This window comes from Oncorhynchus gorbuscha, linkage group LG02 (assembly GCF_021184085.1).
Source record: "Oncorhynchus gorbuscha isolate QuinsamMale2020 ecotype Even-year linkage group LG02, OgorEven_v1.0, whole genome shotgun sequence".
Classification (NCBI taxonomy): Eukaryota; Metazoa; Chordata; class Actinopteri; order Salmoniformes; family Salmonidae; genus Oncorhynchus; species Oncorhynchus gorbuscha.
In genome coordinates, this window is record NC_060174.1 from 83,850,622 (window position 1) to 83,877,006 (window position 26,385).

General features: G+C 42.1%; 1 protein-coding gene across 1 annotated transcript in view; it reads left to right on the forward strand.

Annotated features, from left to right (window-relative positions):
- The window catches only part of LOC124011433 (vacuolar protein sorting-associated protein 37D-like), a 54,621-nt gene that overhangs the window by 4,659 nt on the left and 23,577 nt on the right, over positions 1-26,385 (forward strand). Inside the window, exon 2 of the mRNA XM_046324805.1 lies at positions 4,596-4,767. Coding sequence (XP_046180761.1) covers positions 4,596-4,767 — 172 coding nt within the window. The remainder of the gene's footprint in view (positions 1-4,595; positions 4,768-26,385) is intronic.

Here is a 26,385-nt window from a genome sequence, read left to right on the forward strand (position 1 = left end):
AAGCTTTTAATTAGCAATTGATTATCACCCTGAGCCAGAAGTCTTGAACTCAACCCTCTTCTCAGATAAGGTGGGCAATTTGAAATGTTCTCTCATTCCCTGTACATAGAACTTGCTCCAATTAAAGAAGAAGTCTTATCTAGCATCTTGCTCTGCAGTTTCAGCTTACAGGAATGGAAATATTTAATCAAAAGAAGACTTTGTTCTCTCCATTTTGGGAGGTGTGAGGTATACAATGTGCCTTTGCTTGGAGACCACTATGATTGGATCAGTGGTTTCTGACTTTCTCTGGCTGGGGGGTGGCATTCGCTTTGGTTTCCTGTTGCAAGAAACTCATGTGGTTTCAGTCGAGAAGTGAGGGTTATACGTAAACTCTGAAGTCGAAAGAAACCACTGTTGAGGAGCCATTGACTGAGCATTTAAAAACTGCTGCAAGGAAAGTCAGTGCTACACAGCTGCATCAATAGCAAAGATTACTATCAGTGATTGTGACTCAGTAACTTGGGAAACATGCCAATACAAGCTGTAGATAATAATCCTCCCACCTAATTCCCTTTGGCCACTCTGCAACAGTACGCCCTCTCAGTCTCATTAATTTTACCTCACTTAACTCCACTTTCTGATGTCACTGAGAAGCTCTTCCTCCTTGGCTCGTTTTCAGTCTAAAGCACTTTCAACTGACCCACTTTGTTGTGTGTTTGTTCATGATGCAATGAACATAAATTCTCACATTCCTGTAAGCAAATAAATTTCAAGTGGAGGCATGCCCCATGAGAGCCAAACTGCTTTGGTCATGAGCAGAGTATTAAGTGAGGCAAAAATCTCATTATCATTTAACAAAATAAACCATTTATCCTTGGTATACTTTGGTGAGCTCAGCCAGAGTTAACAATATCCCTGAGGTTTTAAACAGTGCAATTGGCAGCTAAAGAATTCATAATTTTACTTCAGGCAGAATAGCAAATCTCAATAAAAGCCTCCACGCTCTTTTGACTTCAGATAATTTGAGTTAACAGTGGGGTTTGTGGTTTGCCATCCTGTCTGTGCTATGCCAATGTCGTTTTAGGAACAAGATGGACGGAGCTACAGATGACAAGCCACAGAATCCCTTCATCATGCAAATGTGTTTTTCTCATTGGGTCTAAAGCGATGCATAAAATGCCACCGGACTCACCATTAGTCCTGACCGCTGGAATACTTTGCAATACATTTTCTAATTGTCCTTTCGTTTGGGGATTATTTCCATATATTGACACTTACTTAAATGCAAAATACATTTTTGTTTAATTGAAACCTTTCACCTCGATCAAACCGACAGCGCCATTGTGTTTTGGTTCACCAGAAGTACATACATTTCCAATGGAATGTTGCGTTTGCCTTGCACCATTGCATTGCAGGCAAACACAACCACCATTTATCCAATTTATGCATCAAATTGTATGCGTAGACTTGACAGAAATAGAAGCAAAAGGTAAATGTTGAACTTTTGTTGCACATACATTACTAGTCAAATGTTTGGACTCACCTACTCATTCCAGGGTTTTTCTTTGTTTTTACTATTTTCTACATTGTAGAATAATAATGAAGACATCAAAACAATGAAATAGCACATATAGAAACATATAGTAACCAAAAAAAGTGTTAAACAAATCAAAATATATTTTAGATTCTTCAAAGTAGCTACCCTTTGCCTTGATGACAGTTTTTCACATTATTGGCATTCTCTCAACCAGCTTCATGAGGTAGTCACCTGGGATGTAATTTCAATTAACAGTTGTGCCTTGTTAAAAGTTCATTCATGCATTTGAGACAATCAGTTGTGTTGTGACAAGGTAGGGTGGGTATACAGAAGATAGGCCTATTTGGTAAAATACCAAGTCCATATTATGGCAAGAACAACTCAAATAAGCAAAGAGTGTCAGATGTGTGCGTACTGGTAGCGAAGTCAGGTGCAGGAGAGCAGAGATTTGTGAACAGACGCACACTTTATTTAGGCAAAAGTGCAAAACGCGCAAAACAGTCACAAGTAATTATGTTTCACAATAAACATCTTTGTGAAAAAATAACATGGAAAAAACAAGCCAGTCTGGCGCGCGTCAACAATACACACGTAACACAAACAATCTTACACAAAGACATGATGGGGAACAGAGGAATAAATACATGTAGGTTGATTGGGGAATGAAAACCAGGTGTGCAGTGAACAAGACAAAAAAACAAATGGATACATGAAAAATGGAGCAGTGATGGCTAGAAAGCCGGTGACGTCGACCACCGAACGCCGTCCGAACAAGGAGAGGAGCCGACTTCGGCGGAAGTCGTGACAAAGAGAAACGACTGTCTATCATTATGTTAAGTCATGTAGGTCAGTCAATATGAAAAATTTGTGAACTTTTATTTTTGCAGTCGCAAAAACCATCCAGCGCTATGATGAAACTGGCTCTCATGAGGACCACCACAGAAAAGGAAGACCCAGAGTTACCTCTGCTGCAGAGGATAAGTTCATTAGAGTTAACTGCACCTCAGATTGCAGCCCAAATAAATGCTTCACAGATTTAAAGTCACAGACACATCTCAACATCAACTGTTCAGAGGAGACAGCGGGAATCAGGCCTTCATGGTCGAATTGCTGCAAAGAAACCACTACTAAAGACACCAATAATAAGAAGAGACTTGCTTGAGCCACAAGCAATGGACACTAGACCGGTGGAAATCTGTCCTTTGGTCTGATGAGTCCAAATTTGAGTTTTTTGGTTCCAACTGGCTTGTCCTGGTGAGACAGAGTAGGGGAACGGAGGATCTCTGCATGTGTTGTTCCCACCGTGAAACATGGATGAGGAGGTGTGATGGTGCTTTGCTGGTGGCACTGTCTGTGATGTATTTAGAATTCAAGGTACACTTAACCAGCATGGCTACCACAGCATTCTGCAGCGATACGCCATCCCATCTGGTTTGCACTTAGTGGAATTATCATTTGTTTTTCAACACGACAATGACACCTCCAGGCTGTGTAAGGGCTATTTTGCCAAGCATCAGATGACCTGAACTCCACAATCACCCGACCTCAACCTAAATGAGATGGTTTGGGTTGAGTTGGACTGCAGAGTGAAGGAAAAGCAGCCAACAAGTGCTCAGCATATGTGGGAACTCCTTCAAGACAGTTGGAAAAGCATTAAATACATTCCAGGTGACTACCTCATGAAGCTGGTTGAGAGAATGCCAATAGTGTGCAAAGCTGTCATCAAGGCAAAGGGTGGCTACTTTGAAGAATCTCAAATATAGAATATATTTGAATTTGTTTAACACTTTTTTGATTACTACATGATTCCATATGTGTTATTTCATATTTTTGATGTCTTCACTACTATTCTACAGTGTAGAAAATAGTGAAAATTAAGAAAAACCCTTGAATGAGTATGTGTGTCAAAACTTTTGACTGGTACAATATATCCACAAAATTTTGGATTAGATCATGGAAAAGTATGACTGAAGAATTTATTACGCACTATTGATGCAATGATGCTGTCGGTCTGATCGAGGCGTTAGTCTGTGGAACTGTCACTATTAATGACTCTACATGTATACATTTTCTTGCTGTGGTATGAAGATTCTTGAAAGTGTAAGCAATAGCCTTACTTTAGTCTTGAGTTTGGTTTTTGAACAACTTTAAAGGGCTGATATGTGAAGTAAGTAAAATGTTACTTCGCTAGTGCCAAGTCATCAACTGAATCCTCCCAGTGTGTATGCCAAAGCCACAAGCGTATCATGCGGTCCATGTGTAACATGAGTGAGGCTCTTGACTAGGAATTCAAAGTCCGCTATTTGCCAGAGGTGGAAAGTCACATTGGTTTGGGAATTTGGCCTGTAAGTTGTTTTTTTAACATCAATTTTTATTGATCTTGTTTAACACATCTTGACTTAACCTTCACATGAAATTAAGTATCAAATGCCCTCAGTTTTATTAACCCTGACTGGGAAAGTCATTTGATATATTCAATATTTAGTATAGACCTACTGGTTGAAGTTCACACCTTGGAACAGGTTTTTGTTCTTAAGTAACTCACCATCAAACATTCATGTATATACAGTACACCCTTGTTCCTTCCTGTGTTTCTGGCCCTCAATGACCCTGCTGTTTCTCACAGTTTCATACTTTCCACATTGACTAACCCCTTTGCTGTTGCTTTCTCTGCTGAAACCCTTTGAGAAAACATTTTCCAGCTCAATACATTTCAAACTCAGTGTGTAGAGCATTTCCTGCAGAGTGAGGTTAACCTTGAAGATATATTGTAGCTTGACACATTTTTTATTTAACTATGAATTCTGTGAAGGCTCAGTTGAGCAGATTTGTAAACATCAATCTTTAAATAGCTAAATAAATATGTACATTTCCAACTGTTATGCCAACTTTAAACTCCTATTTATCAAGATGCTATAAGTAGGTTGATACACATACACCTGTATTACTGGAATACTATTTTAAACATGGCACCCTACCATCACAGTCTGCTATTGATTCAGTTAATCCATTTACCTTTTCTTTGTGTGTGCTGAGCTGTACATTCTCAGGGTTCTGACTCCATGCCTGTCTCCAGTTTCAGGAGCTGCAGGTGGACAGAGAGATTCTGCTGACCTCCAACCGGAGCTTGGCCGAGGAGAGCCTCGCCAGGCGACCCCGCCTCAACAACGGCAAACTCCAGCTGGCTGAGAAATATAGGGATCTGACCAATCTGGCAACCGCCTGCTGGGAAAAACAGAGTCGGCTCGGTGAGTCTACATGTGACCAAGAGAGGCAGAGGAGAAAGGAAGATTGTCTCTGTTTCTGGGTGTACATGGAATATTGCTGTCAGCCATGAGTCAGGATTAAGAATATAAAAATACAACTGGATAAGAATTTATGGAAATATAATGTCTGTGTGCGGAGTGATCATAGACCAGGGAACGAGATTTTGATGAGCTGTTGTAGCTGACTATTTTTGAGGTAAGCTGCAAAATCTACAATGGTTTATTAATAACATCTAAACAACCCCAGGGTGTGTGCCTTTGTGTCTGTGGAAACACATCACAGAGAAACACTGTTCCATAACAACGCCCTAATGACGGCTATTTAATTTATGAGGCCCGCGCTGATCAGTGTCGCGACCTCTTGTGTGGATTGTTATTACATTTGACAGGTTGGTGGGTGAAATCTGCTGGCACTGTTGGGATCCAAACTCTGGACCTGGTCCATGCCCCTCCCCTCCAGTCCCGCTCATGGGTGTGAGGGGTGGAGGTGGGGTCTTGCAGAACTATCGTGTCCCCATGGGTGAGTTCAGGCAAAGGGGTTCCCACCTGGCTGTTCCATCTCTCTTTCAACACTAGCCAAGAGTAACCACTGGAGCATGTATGAAATAGGACTCCTGCTCCACATGAGCCTGTTTCATTTCCCAAACAGTTAACAGGGGCGCTCCTCTGCTAAGGGAGCTGTTTATTAAAATGTTTATTCTATTTGGCCAAAATGACTGAATATTTTGTTTCTCCTGGTTTCCTTCTTGGCAGTGTAAGAAGCTGAGTGTCTCACGGTCAGACAGACTCACACATCTCAGGGTCATCTTTGACTCGCTGAATCAAAGAACATGTTATATAAACAGACAAACAAATAAACAGAATAACATATTTTTTCTTATGGTACTGTTCATGCAACTTGCTGAGCTACCCTTAAGGCCAAAGTAAACTAGGCAGAAACCTCAGTACCCAAAGGAGCGCCATCACGCTAACCTCCTCGGGCTGAGTAATTGCATGGTTTAGTCTGCGGTGGCCCTCATTGCCTTACCTCGTGTTTTCTAAGAGACAAAGGGGCCCCTTTTTGGGGTAGTCCTTCCAAGACTTGAGAGAGAACTTCAGTCTCGCTGTCTTATCGTAGCCCTTTACATTCAGTAGAAAATGGCAGATTTGGGCACTAATACTGTAAGTGCTTAAAGTGAAACATAGTGGCTGTACAGTAACATGCTATACATGACGCCAGAGTTCTGGCTCTGCACTTCACAGCACTGTATGGGTTTTGACTGATAGAACTGCGCCCGACAAGAAGTTGTCCCTATCCCTCCCAGTAATTGGAGACATTTTAAAATGTTTTGGGTTGGCTGAGTGAGGGAAATGCTGTAAATTAAGTTTTGGAAAGACAAGACATTGAGGATTATAATAAAAAATACCACTTGGATGTCATAAAAGGAAGCCAAACACCCGTTTGTCCAAATGTACACTTCACATTTCCAAATCATAAAACTCATGTCATATACAGTGTCAAAGTTTATGATCACTATGTTTGATGTACAGCTACAAGATGACATAGCGGCATACCCTGGGTTGTTCTGAATTGAATGAGCCTATGTTTGTTTATTGTGAAGAAAATTTGCCGTGTCACACTTCACCTGAATGCATTCATGACCTATGTTCCCTCAAAAATGTTTATCACTGAGCAAATTTCAGGTCTGCTGAGCGCAAACATGAACGATGTGAAAACTTCCGGGACACATTTACTGTGGACACAGGCTGTACCCGCTTTAAGTGACAGTTTTAAGTAGGCTACTATGGCTATTTGATCATAATGTAGGACTATCAGAGTGGGCCACAATCAAAAACAATGGACAAAATGCATCCCATATCATTTTAACATGGAAATAGCTGTTCAATCTTCAGCCTACAGTAGCAGCCAATGTGTGTTCATTGTAGCTCTACATTCTATGAGACCTTTGAAAAGAAACATGCAGCGCTTGACGTTAACTTGTTTAACCACTTGTCCTTCAAATCATGCTACCCTCTGCCAATTGGCTACTTAGCTTATTCAAGCTTATTCAAGTCTCAAAATACAACACTGCACCTTTAAGACAAAAAAGCTCTTTACCTGACTTTCTTTTGAAAGATGAAATGCACACGTTTTGTAGGAAGCAATCACTCACCCATTGCTGACTACAACTTATCTGTAACTGGGTTAATAACTCAGTAACTAGCAAAGGATATGAACAAATGCACAACTGTGCATACTTCACTACATGTAGCTCCGACTTTGATCTCAAAACAAGCACATCCACTCAGGACCGCTCATGCTGTAAACACAGTCCAGCTCAACGTGAATGGCACAGATCATATATGGCAATCATCTATTTGTATATAGGCCTGCTGTAGCTCTGATTGGTTATGGCGTACCGGTCTGTGTAGAGTATCGGCCTGAGTGATGCCTGTCAATGCAATACAATCCTACTCAGATGCATTTCTCCCTACAACAAAATCTCTTGCATAGTTAGTTTTGTATACCAAGTCTTGCATAGTTCATTTTGTTTCGGTATGTTGCATTGAAAACGGCTAATATTGTGTTAATTTGATCACAATTCCCACAGTAAAGGGAAAAGTTGATAGTGTTAACTAACGGGAAAACTCTAGAAAGTTGAGTGAAGTTCAATCTCGTGTTTCTCTGTGCAGGTTTATATTTATTCTGCATTGCAGTCCCGTGGAACTGCGTACCCACACACAGTTTAGAGGGAACATTTCTCATGTCTCCTTTCTATGCACACCAAAATTATGATCTGTTTCTCTGATTTGCCTTGTGAAACCTAACACTGTAAGATCATATTGTATAACATAGCTAGTTATGTTGGCAATAGAACAAGCTTTCAAATCATGCCTACCTGTCCCAGATTGCCATTTATAATGGACAGTTTTTGGGATTGTGTAAACAACAGTAAATGTGTGATGGTGGGTTGTGTTCCAAAGGAAATGACTACAAGTGTGCTTGCTCTAGTTCCTCAATGGCACAGCTAGGAGAGCAAAAAAAAAGATTATTCTTTGAGTCATAAAAGTGAATTGACATTGCTTAGGAACTGTGCGCATTTGGAGACACCAGTTCGTCCTCTCATTCAAACCCTTGTAATGCTTTTGTCTTATGTTGCACCTATATAGACCAATTCCCACGAGTGTAAAGAGTTAAACGGTCATCTCTGTTTGAACTCCACTCGGCTCTTCAACAACCCGTGCTCAGCGCATTGCGAATGAATTATTTAGATTATGGAAATTTAGGGGATCACCAAACAAAGTCTAGATTAGCTATAAATCTCCCAGGTGCCCCAAATCATGCACTAGATATGAGGACAATTATAGGAATGAGATTGCAACACCTTCTAACACTACTTCCATTCAATCCTCACTCCCAACCTGCATTTCCCTACAGCCTCAGCCAGTGTTCTAGCATTCAAATCAACAAGGAGATATGAATTATTTGTTGACTTTAACACCCCCCCCCCAACTGTTGTACAGTCCAGGTGGTGCTGCTGGTGCTGCAAATCTACACTACAGGTCAGTTTTAGAATACCTACTCATTCAAGGGTTTTTCTTTATTTTTACTATTTTCTACATTGTAGAATACTAGTGAAGACATCAAAACTTTGAAATGTGTTATTTTATGTCAAATTCTTATTTACAATGACAGCCTACCAGGGAACAGTAGGTTAACTGCCTTGTTCAGGGGCAGAATGACAGATTTGAACTTGTCAGCTTGGGGATTAGATCCAGCAACCTTTTTTGGTTACTACATGATTCCATGTGTCATTTCATAGTTTTGACATCTTCACTATTAGTCTATAATGTAGAAAATAGTAAAAAAAACAACAAAAAAACTTTTGACCGGTAGTGTATATGAAAGGCTTTTGTCTGCTGCTCTCCCACTAGCTGGTAGTTCAAAGACAATGGCACATGACTGTGTAGATAGTTGCTTCGAAAAGCCTCTTAAGACAGACGGCCCACCCCTCAGGCTGGGTTTCTGCTGCTGTAACTGTGTGCAAACTCACCAGCTAATGGTCATGGGAAAGATTGGGCGCATCAATGCCAGCAGGAAACTGAGCAGTTGTCAGGGGATTTGGGGGTGGAAAGGGGCCTTGTCTTTGCTTAGCAGAGGCATGATGTTGACAGGGTGACAGTAGAGCTGCAACAGTGGGGTATGTTAGAGCTCTTAAATGCTTTAGCAGAGCAGCAGCCACTCGGTAGAGGAAGCCGTAAAACCCCTCTTCTTGAGCCTAATGGGTGAAACTCAGAAATATGTTACTTTTTCCTCAATTGGGGATAAAGCAGGTGCTGCTCAGATCCACAGATGTTTAAATCAGTTAAATTGGCGAACACCAATTTAGATTTTTTGACTAATTTATCCATATTATTTACAGAGGAAATCTCAAAAGCACCCGATTTAAATGAACCCTCATGTACAACAGGCATGTTTTGAAGTCAATCGTTCCTCCCCTTTTATCCCCATCTACAGCCGTAGCAGCTGTCCAATGATGGAAGGAGGGTGGAATGTTCACCTTCTTGTCAACACACACACATACTGTACCAACACTCCAGCTGCACCAACAAAGCAGGATGGTTGGGAGTCCGTCCTTCCTCCACAAAACATCTGATTCTCATTTGGCCAGAGGAGAGGGAAAAATGTGAAAAAAAGGAAGAATTCCTGAGGCAAGAAATCGCAGAAGAGTTACATTGTGTTCTGGCTCAAAGTATTGTGTGTATTGCGTAATGCAGCTTGCTTAGGGATGGAAGACATCAAGTGCGGAATGTGGTCAAGGTTGCTGTGGTCACAGGTGGACCTGCAGCCTTTGTCTGTTTGTCTGTCACTTGTCACATCAACTTCCCACCACCAGCTCACATTCTATTCTTTTCAGCATTACAATTGATAATTAGTATGTAATAACCTTATTAAAACCAGGTATAGAGTTTATTTGTTATAATTAATTGGTATTAGATTTAAAAAGTGATCGAATTGCTCCTGAATTGTAATGTTGTTAATGCATTTCTTCTGAATAAATATTTATTTAATGTACAAGTGAATAGGTTGGTTTCCTTTTAAGTTAAAATTTTGACCAATAAGGTAGATTGTTAAGCTGTGGCCAATGGGAGAGTTGACCTCGTTTAACAGGAGGCCTGGGGCCTGGGTGTTGGTGAAGAAAAACTATAAAAGATGATGATAAAAGTATAACAAAACCCACATCTACTGAGTTTTGAAGGGAAATACTGATATGATTTTATAATAGAGTTATTATTTTGTTAAGAAAGACTTAGTAGAGACTGAAGCTACTGACGTGCCGGCTCATCGTGGAGGTATTTGACAGTTCGAGGTTAGCCTAGCAACGTGCGAGACTTGGAGAGAATTGCTTGTGGAAGATTAACGAGTTCATGTTTCTATGGGATACGCTGCTAAGGAGTACTGTCTGCATTGATAGCTGTGCTTGCTGTGGATCTTGTGACACCTGCACGGAACTGCTATAAGTTACTTCACTGAGGAAATGTCTACAAGTAGTGAGTAACCACAACAGTGGGGTGCTTCAGGGACTTTGTGTGCAGTCATTTTTTTATAGCTCCAACACGCTCCAACGGGTTTAAGCAAGCTTGCAAGTAATTTGGACATGGGTAGTGCACAACTCATTGGGGTTCATTATTTGTATTTATGTTGATGTGGTACATTGAAAAGGTGGTAATATACATCTTGAACCTTATATCTGTTGCATCGGTGGAGTCATTTACTGTTTGTGTCATTTAATGCATCGGAAAGCATATCCTTATATAATAACATACATCTATAATCAGTCTATCTGAAGTTAATACCCTAATTGTCATCACCCTTGTCACGTGAGCTCCCTCTGCTCGTTATGGCGCACACCTGTCACCATCGTTCCTCGCACCTGCGCGACATCAGACTTACCTAGACTCCATCACCTCCCTAATTACCGTCCTTATATATATATATATATATATATATATATACCAAAGGGAGTGACATATATATATATGTGTCACTCCCTTTGGTTCCTTCCCCAGGTGTTATTGTTTCTGTTCCAGTGTCATGTCTGTGTGCTGTTAGTGTTTCTTGTTTTGTATTATATTCTGTTTGTTTTATTAAAACACACACCTCCTGAACCTGCTTCCTGACTGTCATCGCACATCGTTACAACCCTAGCGAGTTTACAATAGGGATTCTTATTGGAGATGTCCTTCTCACCTAATGTCCCATGCTGTTCAGATATTTTAAGTAATGCCGTGAGAGTCAAATTCGAGCTTGGTGAGAGGGTAACAGTAGTATTGACTTCCAAGTTTAGATATATTTCTCCCCCTCGTTTCAAATTACTGTCAGCACCTGAGGCTTAGGCTTATTTGTGGGATTCAAAATACCCAGAAGGTGAATTCAGAGTTGTTTTCCTTTGAGTTGTGAATTTTGTTTGCACACATTTGGGCTCTAAATTCTGACAGAAAGTAGGCAACAAATCTGATCTATGTATTTAGAGTATCTTATTTTTCTCTATAGACGACATTTGTTTCCGACCTCTGCAGAAAAGTATGCCCCTCTGATCTATCTACAATGTGGGCTCTTCCCACCCACAGATATCTTTCAGTGTGACTTGAGATACATCTGAAACTATTACAATAAATCAGGTCATTATACATGCAAACGTGAAAAGAAGCACCAAGACAAACAAAGCCCACTTCTCTGAGTGACCATGAAGCGCAAGGATTTTATTGGCCGCTTACACTCCTACGGCTTCAGACTGATTGGAAGCCAGCCACTTTAGTGCTAGGGTGTGAGATTGCACTGTGACTGGTGGGAGTCAGTAATTAAGTCAGTTTCATTTCGTTATGTGTGTTGGTGGGGGTAGTTATCAAAGTTGGATTAAGGCTACTGAACTCCCCTTACACAGACCTTACCACATGGGGGGCGAATGGGGCCCTTTGCAGGCTTTTGTACTCAATCCCCCTGGGAATCAAACCACAACTGCCAGATAGACAAAGACAGCCCTCACTTATGTGTAACAAATGATACATAAAGTAGTTATGTAACAAATGAAAACAGTTTTTCTCAACATTGCACATTCCAATGGGAATTGTGTACCCATAGTTTCACACACACACACACACACACACACACACACACGCACACACACGCACACGCACACGCACACACACACGCACACACACAGCTTTGTACAAGAGAGAGTAATCTCTGCAGCATGAGGAGACCTTCAGTGGTCTGAACAAGGATTTTTTTTTGCCCGCACCCATATTTAACTAAATTCTTCCCATGACCTTGACCTTTTCAAGATCTGTTAAATCTGACGGTGGTGGTGGTGGGGGGGGGGCTAATTAAACATGTTAGCATTGGCCTAATTAAATATGTTAGCATTGGCCTAATTAAACATGTTAGCATTGGCCTAATTAAACATGTTAGCATTGGCCTAATTAAACATGTTAGCATTGGCCTATGTAAGGAGCTTTACCTCCATTACCTCACACAGTGTAGGCCTGCTGTATACTGCCAAGTTGTCATAAAGACATTGCGAAATTATTTGCTCGATGTCAAACTTTTGGGGGAGCTGTAAGTAGAAAATAAAAATGCCCAACAAATGTGATATAGTGGTGAGCTGTGAAAGCACACATTGTTGGAAGATATCTAGAGACAAAATCCTTCACCTTTCAACTCGCCTGAAGTTGTAATCAATCTTGCTGGATTTGTGTTTTGAATTCTCATGTTATTTTTTGCTGATGTAGAGAAACAGTTATCGTTAGCTGCTGAAGGCACTAGAAGATGCTAACGGTGTTGCTATTGTCAGACTGTGGTAAAGTAAAGATGAAGCCAATCGGCTCCAATCCGGAGTGCTAGCACTGCTCTAACCTCCTCTGCGCACACACAGTCTTCTTGGATTAGAGGAGAGCTGAGAAACCATTCTGTACAAATCTCATTACACAAGATGCTGGGGCCTCATTTATAACCGTTTCGTAAGTTTCACACTAAATATCTGCGTGCGCCATTTCTGAAAAGAATACGTACATCTAAAAATATTGAGATTTATAAATTTGGCGCATGCCATACATAGGCTACGCATGTTTTCCGTTCTAAATCAGACCTGTTGTAAAACTGCTGTGCGTGTGTGTAACATGGTGGGTTATGTGTCCACTTGACACCACCAATTGTGCAAGTTCTCCCACTTTAAAAGATGAGAGAGGCCTGTAATTTTCATCATCGGTACACTTCAACTATGACAGACAAAATGAGAAAAAATCCAGAAAATCACATTGTAGGATTTTTTTATTAATTAATTTGCAAATTATGGTGGATAATAAGTATTTGGTCAATAACAAAAGTTTATCTCAATACTTTGTTATATACCCTTTGTTGGCAATGAGAGGTCAAATGTTTTCTGTAAGTCTTCACAATTAATTTGATCTATATTTCTGCTTTTTGTGACTCCTATCTTTGGCTGTAAAAATGGCTGTGTGTTTTTTTGACTTGGCTATGACCTAACATAATCATATGTTGTGCTTTCGCTGTAAAGCATTTTTGAAATTGGACACAATGGGTAGATTAACAAGATGTTTATCTTTCATTTGCTGTATTGGACTTGTTAATGTGTGAAAGTTACATTTCAAAAAAATATGTTTGAATTTCGTGCGCTGCCTTTTCACCTGAATGTTGTCGAGGTGTTCCACTAGCCTGCCTTAGAAAGGTTAATAAAACCAAAAGTTTACCTTTACTTGGAAGAGTTATAGTGTTGAATGGCCATAACAACCTAGCAAACATAGCATCACTTTCTGTTTGAGCTGGGTGTTTGAGTAGGGTGAACTAGTTAGCTGCATAGCTAAGTGAAAGTTTTAAAAAACAACCAAATAGCTCTCTCTCTCTGGTTTCTTATTCATTTTTAAATGAATACATTTGTTCAAAACTGTTCAACTATTAACTACTCCCCACATTTTATGCACTGCATAAATGTACTAAATTAAACTAGATTAAATGTAAATGTACTTCAGTACTAGATTCATTCTCTGATTCTTTGATTGGGTGGACAACATTTCAGTTCATGCTGCAAGAACTCTGATAGGTTAGAGGACATCCTCCAGAAGTTGTCATAATTACTGTGTAAGTCTAAGGAAGGGGGTGAGAACCATGAGCCTCCTAGGTTTTGTATTGAAGTCAGTGTACCCAGAGGGAGGACGGATAATATACACATAGAGTAATGAGGGGATGTAAATCAGGTGTAAATCAGAACGCCACCCGAACAAGGAGAGGGACCGACTTCGGCGGGAGTCGTGACAGGAGCCTCCACTGATTTAGATTTTTTTTTGTCACTGGCCTACACACAATACCCCATAATTTGTACAAATTAATTTGAAATGAAAAGCTGAAATGTCTTGAGTCAATAAGTATTCAACTCATTTGTTATGGTAAGCCTAAACACGTTCAGGAGTAAAACATTTGCTTAACAATTCACATAATAAGTTGCATGGACTATGTGTTAAATAATAGTTTTTAACATGCTTTTTGAATGACTGCCTCATCTCTGTACCCCACACATACCATTATCTGTAAGGTCCGTCAGTCGAGCAGTGAATTTCAAACACAGATTCAACCACAAAGACCAGGGAGGTTTTCCAATCCCGTGCAAAGAAGGGCACCTATTAGTCGATGGGTAAAATAAAAAAAAGCAGACATTGCTTATTCCTTTGAACATGGTGAAATTACACTTTGGATGGTGTATCAATACACCCAGTCACTGCTAAGATACAGGCGTCCCTCCTAACTCAGTTATCGGAGAGGAAGGAAACCGCTCAGGGATTTCACCATGAGGCCAATGGTGACTAAAACAGATACAGAGTTTAATGGCTGGAAAACCTGGTTCAGTTTGCTTTCCACTGGGAGATAAATTCACCTTTCAGCAGGACAATAACCTAAAACACAAGGCCAAATCTACACTGGAGTTGGTTACCAACTGAGTGACTGAGTTAACGTTTTGACTTAAATCTGATTGAAAATCTATGGCAAGACCGGAAAATAGTTGTTTAGCAATGATCAACAAGCAAATTGACAGAGCATGAAAAATTATAAAATGGGCAAATGTTGCGCAATCCGGGTGTGGAAAGCTCTTACCCAGAAAGACTCACAGCTGTAATCTCTGCCAATGGTGATTCTAACCTGTATTCACTCAGGGGGTTAATCTAATCAAGATATAATAAATAAATAAATAATGCAAATAAATGTTAGAATTTTTCTTCCACTTTGACATGACTGAATATTTCGCTTGCATGTTCTAATTGTAATGGCCGCAATAACTCCCTGCTAATTCACAATGATTTTCACACTATATTTCATATATAGTCATTTAACAGACGCTCTTATCCACAGCGACTTACAGGTGCAATTAGAGTTAAGTGCCTTGCTCAAGGGCACATTTTTCCTTCGAGTCTGCTCTGGGATTTGAACCAACAAACTTTCTGTTTCTGGCCCAACACCCTTAACCACTAGGCTACCTGCCAAATCAAGAATATACAGCCATCAACATACTGTTCTCCTGCACATCTAATGTGCTTCCTTGTGTCCATCGTCAGAATAAACACCCAATCAACTGGGATCGCTGGCTGGACAATCCTTTCTTTAAAAACATAACGCAAGAGTTACACTGGTGCCGAGACCAGTCTTCTTGTCTTTGCTGGACATCTGTTACATGTGAACAAGCATTAAAACTTTGCCTGGAAAACACCCTCCATTCACCTTTTATGGTGACAATAACACCCTCTATTTTCTGTATAATTTGGCACTATTGGAATTGGACCACTGCAGTTTGTAAAAGAAAGAGCAATGGCATATTTGATCACATTTCTGCAGAGGTTTGGGTGAACATTTATATATTTTACTGTGAACCTTTCCAACTAAACATGCATGCTGCCTATAGCGAGTGCCTGTCCATGCATTCTGAAAGATTGATTGCATATTGGAAACAATTTAAAAGTAGGCTACAGCCCACACTTCTATGCAAGAGGATGAATTGTTGTTCAATATTTTGTTCATCAATAGATTGTTGTGTTTCTATATCCTGCTTTGGTATAGGCTCTGAGATAAACATTTACATTTACATTTAAGTCATTTAGCAGACGCTCTTATCCAGAGCGACTTACAAATTGGTGCATTCACCTTATGACATCCAGTGGAACAGCCACTTTACAATAGTACATCTAAATATTTTAAGGGGGGTGAGAAGGATTACTTTATCCTATCCTAAGTATTCCTTAAAGAGGTGGGGTTTCAGGTGTCTCCGGAAGGTGGTGATTGACTCCGCTGTCCTGGCGTTGTGAGGGAGTTTGTTCCACCATTGGGGAGCCAGAGCAGCGAACAGTTTTGACTGGGCTGAGCGGGAACTGTACTTCCTCAGTGGTAGGGAGACGAGCAGGCCAGAGGTGGATGAACGCAGTGCCCTTATTTGGGTGTAGGGCCTGATCAGAGCCTGGAGGTACTGAGGTGCCGTTCCCCTCACAGCTCCGTAGGCAAGCACCATGGTCTTGTAGCATATGCGAGCTTCAACTGGAAGACAGTGGAGAGAGCGGAGGAGCGGGGTGACGTGAGAGAACTTGGGAAGGTTGAACACTAGACGGGCTGCGGCGTTCTGGATGAGTTGTAGGGGTTTAATGGCACAGGCAGGGAGCCCAGCCAACAGCGAGTTGCAGTAATCCAGACGGGAGATGACAAGTGCCTGGATTAGAACCTGCGCCGCTTCCTGTGTGAGGCAGGGTCGTACTCTGCGGATGTTGTAGAGCATGAACCTACAGGAACGGGCCACCGCCTTGATGTTAGTTGAGAACGACAGGGTGTTGTCCAGGATCACGCCAAGGTTCTTAGCGCTCTGGGAGGAGGACACAATGGAGTTGTCAACCGTGATGGCGAGATCATGGAACGGGCAGTCCTTCCCCGGGAGGAAGAGCAGCTCCGTCTTGCCGAGGTTCAGCTTGAGGTGGTGATCCGTCATCCACACTGATATGTCTGCCAGACATGCAGAGATGCGATTCGCCACCTGGTCATCAGAAGGGGGAAAGGAGAAGATTAATTGTGTGTCGTCTGCATAGCAATGATAGGAGAGACCATGTGAGGTTATGACAGAGCCAAGTGACTTGGTGTATAGCGAGAATAGGAGAGGGCCTAGAACAGAGCCCTGGGGGACACCAGTGGTGAGAGCGCGTGGTGAGGAGACAGATTCTCGCCACGCCACCTGGTAGGAGCGAGTAATTGCAGTAATTGATGCTGTATTTGGCAAAGGTATGTGACAGTTAATGAAAGAGAAAACAATAGCAAACCTGTCAGCAGAACGTTTGAATTCAACAATGTTTTGCTTTGACTTTCCCTCTTTTCCCCCTGCGAATTATGAAACATTGTCTAGGCTAGTCAAAACAAATTTCAATTACAGTAAGCTACAGTAGTAACATACATACTTTTGGTCATGTAGTGTATGTGGACACCTGCAACTCATTCCAAAATCATAGGCATTAATATGGAGTTGGTCCCACCATTGCTGCTATAACAGCCTCAACTATTCTGGGAAGGTTTTCCACTAGATGTTATAACATTGCTATGGGGACTTGATTCTATTCAACCACAAGAGCATTGGTGAGGTCAGGCACTGATGTTGGGTGATTAGGCCTGGCTCGCAGTCGGTGTTCCAATTTATCCCAAAGGTATTTCGTTGAGGTTGAGGTCAGGGCTCTGAAGGCCAGTCAAGTTCTTCCACACCGATCTCGACAAACCATTTCTGTATGGACCTCACTTGTGCACAGGGCATTGTGATGCTGAAACAGTAAACAGGAAAGACTGCGTGAATCATCACTCCAGAGAACGTGTTTCAACTGCTCCAGAGTCCAAAAGGTTAAATAAAATAAAATGTTATTGATCACATACACATGGTTAGCAGATGTGGTGGTGAGCTTTACACCACTCCAGCCGACGCTTGGCATTGCGCATGGTGATCTTAGGCTTGTGTGTGGCTGCTCGGCCATGGAAACTAATATCATGAAGCTCCCGACGAACAGTTCTAGTGCTGACGTTGCTTCCAGAGGCAGTTTGGAACTCGGTAATAAGTGTTGCAACCGAGGACAGACAATTTTGGTGGTCCTGTCCTGTGAGCTTGTGTGGCCTACCACTTCATGGCTGAGCCGTTGTTGCTCCTAGATGTTTTCACTTCACAATAACAGCACTTACATTTGACCAGGGCAGCTCTAGCAAGTCAGAATTTTGACGAACTCACTTGTATGTTATTTTTTTAAGGGGGTGGATCAGCTTTAATATTGCTGTCACGCCCTGACCTAAGTTATCTTTGTTTTCTTTATTATTTTGGTTAGGTCAGGGTGTGACGAGGGTGGTATGTGTGTTTTTGTCTTGTCTATGGTTTTTTGTATATCTATGGGCTTTGGTATTGTCTAGGTAAATGTAGGTCTATGGTGGCCTGAATTGGTTCCCAATCAGGGACAGAAGTTTATCGTTGTCTCTGATTGGGGATCCTATTTATGTTGCCATTTTCCATTTTGGTTTTGTGGGTTATTGTCTATGTGTAGTTGCATGTCAGCACTCATTATTATTAGCGTCACGTTCATTTTGTTAGTTTGTTTAGTGTTCTTCGTATATAAAGAAGAATGTATTCAAATCACGCTGCGCCTTGGTCTCATCGTTACGAACGTGACAATTGCGGATAGATTGTTGCTTCCATCAATGTAATTGTCTGCATCCTGTCCAATCCCCCATATATTTTGGGGATATATATATATATATATTAGTTGGAAGATTACATACACTTAGGTTGGAGTCATTAAAACTAGTTTTTCAAACACGCCACAAATTTCTTGTTAACAAACTATAGTTTTGGCAAGTCGGTCTACTTTCTGCATGACACAAGTAATCTTTCCAACTATTGTTTACAGACAAATTATTTCACTTATAATTCACTGTATCACAATTCCAGTGGGTCAGAAGTTTACATACACTAAGTTGACTGTGCCTGTAAACAACTTGTAAAATTCCAGAAAATGATGTCTTGGCTTTAGAAGCTTCTGATAGGCTAATTGACATCATTTGAGTCAAGTGGAGGTGTACCTGTGGATGTATTTCAAGGCCTACGTTCAAACTCCATGCCTCTTTGCTTGACATCATGGGAAAATCAAAAGAAATCAGCCAAGACCTCAGGAAAAAATTGTAAACCTCCACAAGTATGGTTCATCCTTTGGAGCATTTTCTAAACACCTGAAGGTACCACGTTCATCTGTACAAACAATAGTACGCAAGAATAAACACCATGGGACCACGCAGCCGCCATGCCGCTGAGGAAGGAGACGCGTTCTGTCCCCTAGAGATGAATGTACTTTGGTGCGAAAAGTGCAAATAAATTCCAGAACATCAGCAAAGGACCTTGTGAAGATGCTGGAGGAAACAGGCCCAAAAGTATCTATATCCACAGTAAAACAGGTCCTATATCGACATAACCTGAAAGGCCACTCAGCAAGGAAGAAGCCACAGCTCCAAAACCGGCATAAAAAATCTAGACTACGGTTTGCAACTGCACATGGGTACAAAGATTGTACTCTTTGGAACCAGCTCTACGTAAACAAAATAATTAGCATAGTCGGCGCTACACAAACCGCACAAATAAAATATAAAACATTCATTACCTTTGACCTTCTTCTTTGTTGGCACTCCTAGATGTCCCATAATCACTATTGGGTCTTTTTTTCCGATTAAATCGGTCCATATATAGCCTAGATATCGATCTATGAAGACTGTGATAAATGGAAACAAATAGCGTTTCATAACGTAACGTAATTTTTTTAAATTCAAAAAGTCGACGATAAACTTTCACAAAACACTTCAAAATACTTTTGTAATGCAACTTTAGGTATTAGTAAACGTTAATAAGCGATCAAATTAATCACGCAACGTAGTGTTTTCTATAGGGGTCCGTCTTGAAATACTGTCCGTGTATTTCTCAACCAAAATATCCGGTCGGAGACCGGAAGAAATGGGCTGTCTCTTGTTCGTTTGACCAAGAAACAAATCCTAGGCAAATGACAAGACTGTTGACATCGTGTGGAAGCTGTAGGTACTGCAACCTCAGCCATATTTAATGTCTTTCGCCCATAACAATGGGTTGAAGCGGCGGATGGATATATTTTTCCACTTTCAGTGATCAGATTTTCCTGCACTTTGCAATGAAACGCACGTTCTGTTAAAGTCACACCTGTGATTTAACCAGTTTTATAAACGTCTGAGTGTTTTCTATCCACACATACTAATCATATGCATATACTATATTCCTGGCATGAGTAGCAGGGCGCTGAAATGTTGCGCGATTTTTAACAGAATGTTCGAAACAGTAGAGTGTAGACTGAAGAGGTTAAAGATCATGAACACTTACCACGCTGCACCTTGGTCTACTTCTTCAGACGATCGTCACACTGGGAATGTGATGAAAGAAACAAAAGCTGAAATAAATAATTCTCTCTATTATTATTCATTTTTTTACATTCTTAAAATTAAGTGGTGATCCTAACTGACCTAAGATAGGGAATTTTTACTAGGATTAAATGTCAGGAATTGTGAAAAACTGAATTCACTTGTATTTGGCTAAGGTATATGTAAACTTCTGACTTCAACTGTACGTACTGTTTATAAATGAGACCCCAGGTATGCATTTTATCTGCCTCATCTACATCCTAAAATATTTCTGGGAACTCTACCAAACTTGTCAGAGGGAGGCATAGCAGATGTCAGCACAGTGCCTTTATGTTATAAAAAGCTTGAAACATTGCAAAGAGACAGGGTGACACATTCAGGAAACGTCACTGTGTGTCTCTTTGTGTGAAGCCCATCAAGCTCATTTTATCATCCCCATTCAAGAGGAGCAGCAGCAGACTGCAGTATTTACAGTATCTCCACATACCAAAGAGAACACCCACTGTTATGACAGGAAGAGTGTGTGCGTGTGTCTGGGGGAAGAGGGCTTTCATTTCGCTGAATAAAATGGTCTAGGAGCTTGCGTGCTTTGTCTTTTTCATCCTGACCTAATTTGAGAGAGAAGACATGTTGTGCTATGTAGGCATCCAAACCAGGCCAGGGTCCTGCAGAGTTATAATTTACTGCTGACCCACTGGCTAATTTGAGGGCTCTAATACACCAAGGCCTGCGACACCCCATCTGTGATACTATGACCTATTTGCGTAGCATCAGTATACAACAGTATGAACTTCCACGTTAGACGTCTTAATATGAATTCCCATATTAATTTGATAGGACACTACCATTGGAAAAAGTTAATTCCTGTGGACACATGTCCTTTTATTTTGATTTAACTAGGCAAGAACACATACTTATTTACAATGACGGCCTACTCCGGCCAAACCAGGACGACGCTGGGCAAATTGTGCACCGCACTATGGAACTCCCAATTACAGCCAAATGTGATACAGCCTGGTCCTTGCATTGGTGTCTATATGCAGTGCTGCAGGCATACCAGTCAGCAGTAATGCTATCTAATAGCCATTGACAAGAGACAATGTCAGCTGCAGTTCAATCATAAAATCGGTCTTCTTTCTGTTGGCTTGCTTGGAGAACAGACCTTTATACTGTATGTTTTACTGAAGGAGTCCAAGGAAGTGTTTATAATGTACTACATACTATTTTTCAAATGTGGTGTTGCCCCCCCATTTCCCACAGAGGTGGACCCGCTACCGCTAGTGCTATTGTGTTAGCCAGTTAGCCTTCAGGCCTGCTGAATTATTTCTGCCCTCAATGTAGGTCACATGCAGCTGCTCCTGTAGTGTTTGGATGTCTGTCTCCTCCCATTACACCCCAACATCTGTAGCACAGGTCATGCACGTGACACGCCTCACCATTTCCTACATGCATGGTTCTCACGTATTTATACTTCCGGCGCCGACAGAGATGGCCGCCTCGCTTCGCGTTCCTAGGAAACTATGCAGTTTTTTGTTTTTTTTTACGTGTTATTTCTTACATTAGTACCCCAGGTCATTATAGGTTTCATTACATACAGTCGAGAAGAACTACTGAATATAAGATCAGCGTCAACTCACCATCAGTACGACCAAGAATATGTTTTCCGCGACGCGGATCCTGTGTTCTGCCTTACAAACAGGCCAACGGAATTGATTCCATGCAGCGACCCCCCAAAAAAATGACTTCGTAAAAGAGGGAAACGTAGCGGTCTTCTGGTCAGACTCCGGACACGGGCACATCACGCACCACTCCCTAGCATTCTTCTTGCCAATGTCCAGTCTCTTGACAACCAGGTTGATGAAATCCGAGCAAGGGTAGCATTCCAGAGGGACATCAGAGACTGCAACGTTCTCTGCTTCACGGAAACATGGCTCACTGGGAAGACTCTATCCGGGGCGGTGCAGCCAACGGGTTTCTCCACACATCGCGCCGACAGAAACAAACATCTTTCTGGTAAGAAGAGTGGCGGGGCGTATGCCTCATGACTAACGAGACATGGTGTGATGAAAGAAACATACAGGAACTCAAATCCTTCTGTTCACCTGATTTAGAATTTCTCACAATCAAATGTAGACCGCATTATCTACCAAGAGAATTCTTTTCGATTATAATCACAGCCGTATATATCCACCCCCAAGCAGACACATCGATGGCTCTGAACGAACTTTATTTAACTCTTTGCAAACTGGAAACCATTTATCCGGAGGCTGCATTCATTGTAGCTGGGGATTTTAACAAAGCTAATCTGAAAACAAGACTCCCTAAATTTTATCAGCATATCGATTGCGCAACCAGGGGTGGTAAAACCTTGGATCATTGTTACTCTAACTTCCGCGACGCATATAAGGCCCTGCCCCGCCCCCCTTTCGGAAAAGCTGACCACGACTACATTTTGTTGATCCCTGCCTACAGACAGAAACTCAAACAAGAGGCTCCCACACTGAGGTCTGTCCAACGCTGGTCCGACCAAGCTGACTCCACACTCCAAGACTGCTTCCATCACGTGGACTGGGACATGTTTCGTATTGCGTCAGATAAAAATATTGATGAATACGCTGATTCGGTGTGCGTCTGGCAACATGACCGAATACAAACAGTGCAGCTATTCCCTCCGCAAGGCTATTAAACAAGCTAAGCGTCAGTACAGAGACAAAGTAGAATCTCAATTCAACGGCTCAGACACAAGAGGCATGTGGCAGGGTCTACAGTCAATCACGGACTACAAGAAGAAACCCAGCCCAGTCACGGACCAGGATGTCTTGCTCCCAGGCAGACTAAATAACTTTTTTGCCCGCTTTGAGGACAATACAGTGCCACTGACACGGCCTGCAACCAAAACATGCGGTCTCTCCTTCACTGCAGCCGAGGTGAGTAAAACATTTAAACGTGTTAACCCTCGCAAGGCTGCAGGCCCAGACGGCATCCCCAGCCGCGCCCTCAGAGCATGCGCAGACCAGCTCGCCGGTGTGTTTACAGACATATTCAATCAATCCCTATACCAGTCTGCTGTTCCCACATGCTTCAAGAGGGCCACCATTGTTCCTGTTCCCAAGAAAGCTAAGGTAACTGAGCTAAACGACTACCGCCCCGTAGCACTCACTTCCGTCATCATGAAGTGCTTTGAGAGACTAGTCAAGGACCATATCACCTCCACCCTACCTGACACCCTAGACCCACTCAAATTTGCTTACCGCCCAAATAGGTCCACAGACGATGCAATCTCAACCACACTGCACACTGCCCTAACCCACCTGGACAAGAGGAATACCTATGTGAGAATGCTGTTCATCGACTACAGCTCGGCATTCAACACCATAGTACCCTCCAAGCTCGTCATCAAGCTCGAGACCCTGGGTCTCGACCCCGCCCTGTGCAACTGGGTACTGGACTTCCTGACGGGCCGCCCCCAGGTGTTGAGGGTAGGCAACCACATCTCCTCCCCGCTGATCCTCAACACGGGGGCCCCACAAGGGTGCATTCTGAGCCCTCTCCTGTACTCCCTGTTCACCCACGACTGCGTGGCCACGCACGCCTCCAACTCAATCATCAAGTTTGCGGACGACACAACAGTGGTAGGCTTGATTACCAACAACGACGAGACGGCCTACAGGGAGGAGGTGAGGGCCCTCGGAGTGTGGTGTCAGGAAAATAACCTCACACTCAACGTCAACAAAACTAAGGAGATGATTGTGGACTTCAGGAAACAGCAGAGGGAACACCCCCCTATCCACATCGATGGAACAGTAGTGGAGAGGGTAGCAAGTTTTAAGTTCCTCGGCATACACATCACAGACAAACTGAACTGGTCCACTCACACTGACAGCGTCGTGAAGAAGGCGCAGGAGCGCCTCTTCAACCTCAGGAGGCTGAAGAAATTCGGCTTGTCACCAAAAGCACTCACAAACTTCTACAGATGCACAATCGAGAGCATCCTGGCGGGCTGTATCACCGCCTGGTACGGCAACTGCTCCGCCCTCAACCGTAAGGCTCTCCAGAGGGTAGTGAGGTCTGCACAACGCATCACCGGGGGCAAACTACCTACCCTCCAGGACACCAACACCACCCTATGTTACAGGAAGGCCATAAAGATCATCAAGGACATCAACCACCCGAGCCACTGCCTGTTCACCCCGCTATCATCCAGAAGGCGAGGTCAGTACAGGTGCATCAAAGCTGGGACCGAGAGACTGAAAAACAGCTTCTATCTCAAGGCCATCAGACAGTTAAACAGCCACCACTAACATTGAGTGGCTGCTGCCAACACACTGTCATTGACACTGACCCAACTCCAGCCACTTTAATAATGGGAATTGATGGGAAATTATGTAAATATATCACTAGCCACTTTAAACAATGCTACCTTATATAATGTTACTTACCCTACATTATTCATCTCATATGCATACGTATATACTGTACTCTATATCATCTACTGCATCCTTATGTAATACATGTATCACTAGCCACTAACTATGCCACTTTGTTTACTTTGTCTACATACTCATCTCATATGTATATACTGTACTCGATACCATCTACTGTATGCTGCCCTATACCATCACTCATTCATATATCCTTATGTACATATTCTTTATCCCCTTATACTGTGTATAAGACAGTAGTTGTGAAATTGTTAGTTAGATTACTTGTTGGTTATCACTGCATTGTCGGAACTAGAAGCACAAGCATTTCGCTACTCGCATTAACATCTGCTAACCATGTGTATGTGACAAATACAATTTGATTTGATTTATTTGAAGGTACATGTTCACACAGCTCTTGCCAGAAGAGGCTTTAATGTTGGTTTGGATTATTCATGTTCAGGCAATGGAGACATGAACGGAGGCGTAGGTGCAGAGTTGTCATGGGCTTGTTATTGGAATGTTTACTATGGTTTGTTGTTTTTGTGTGAACACGGCCTGTGGTGCTCTGTATAAATCATTAGCATGCTAAATCCATTATCATAGGTCAACTGAAGTGACATGTTAAAGGGAACATCTTGTGGAGACATGTTCAACTAAAACTATGCTGAAAACACCACTAATTGGCTGGACAAACAAGGAGATCTGTGTACAATTAGCTATTATGCATTTGTTGAATAATAGTAGGCCTGTTTGCCACAGCTGTTGGGCTGGTCTTTGCATATCCTGCATTTTTAGCTCCATCTGTCCAGAAAGATAGTGTCATCGTCCTTTCTCTGCTCCACGGTTACGCTGGCCAACTTGCCTGGGCGACTTACTACCCTGCGGCCGTAAACAAATGAGGGCACGTTAATATGATGACACGTTTCCATAGTAACAGCAAAGCTACACTTCAAGGGACAAGCCCCCATTTTTCATCAGCTGGGTTGAGCTTATAGATTGTGTTTGCCTTATTCCCCTGCCCCGGGGCCTACCGATGACACTGCAAACATTATTCAATGGAAGTGGAGCCTTGCTGTATGAGGATGCCTCTTTCTTGTGTTGACAGGCTGAGAGAAAAGCTAGAGGTTTTTCTTCATTTGAGCAAACCTCAATGTTTTTAAATGTTTAAAAATGGGACAACGGGACGTAGCGCAGTGTTGCAGTGTCGTTTTTCACCACAAAAGAGGCAGTTCCTTGTAATACCTGGAAATTGAGACACGGCGTATCATTCCTTGCGAATACTGAGGGGCAGTATTAAGTTAGTTTTGCAATGTAAGTCTTCCCTGTGTCTACGTCATATATTTTCCGGTATCCCTTCTGGTGTAAACACAGAAGAGATGGTCTGCTACTTCACTTCTACTACTTGCAAGCTTCCTTTTTTATGTTTTTTAATTTGAGATTTGCTTAGTGCAATTTTGTCTATGTCCAGTTTGGAGGAGCGTCTGTGCGAGTCGATGAGGCAATACAAGAACCTTTACAACCCTTCGATGCGGTTATATTCGGACAAGCCAGCAAAAGTCAACAGCTGGTGGATATCACGGAATTTGAACACCGATACTGATATCAAAGAAACATGTAGAAAGATTCAGAACTGGTATGTTCAGTCTGAAAAGTGAATTTGGCAAGAGGAGTGGGGCTGCTGGTGGTGTATGTCCC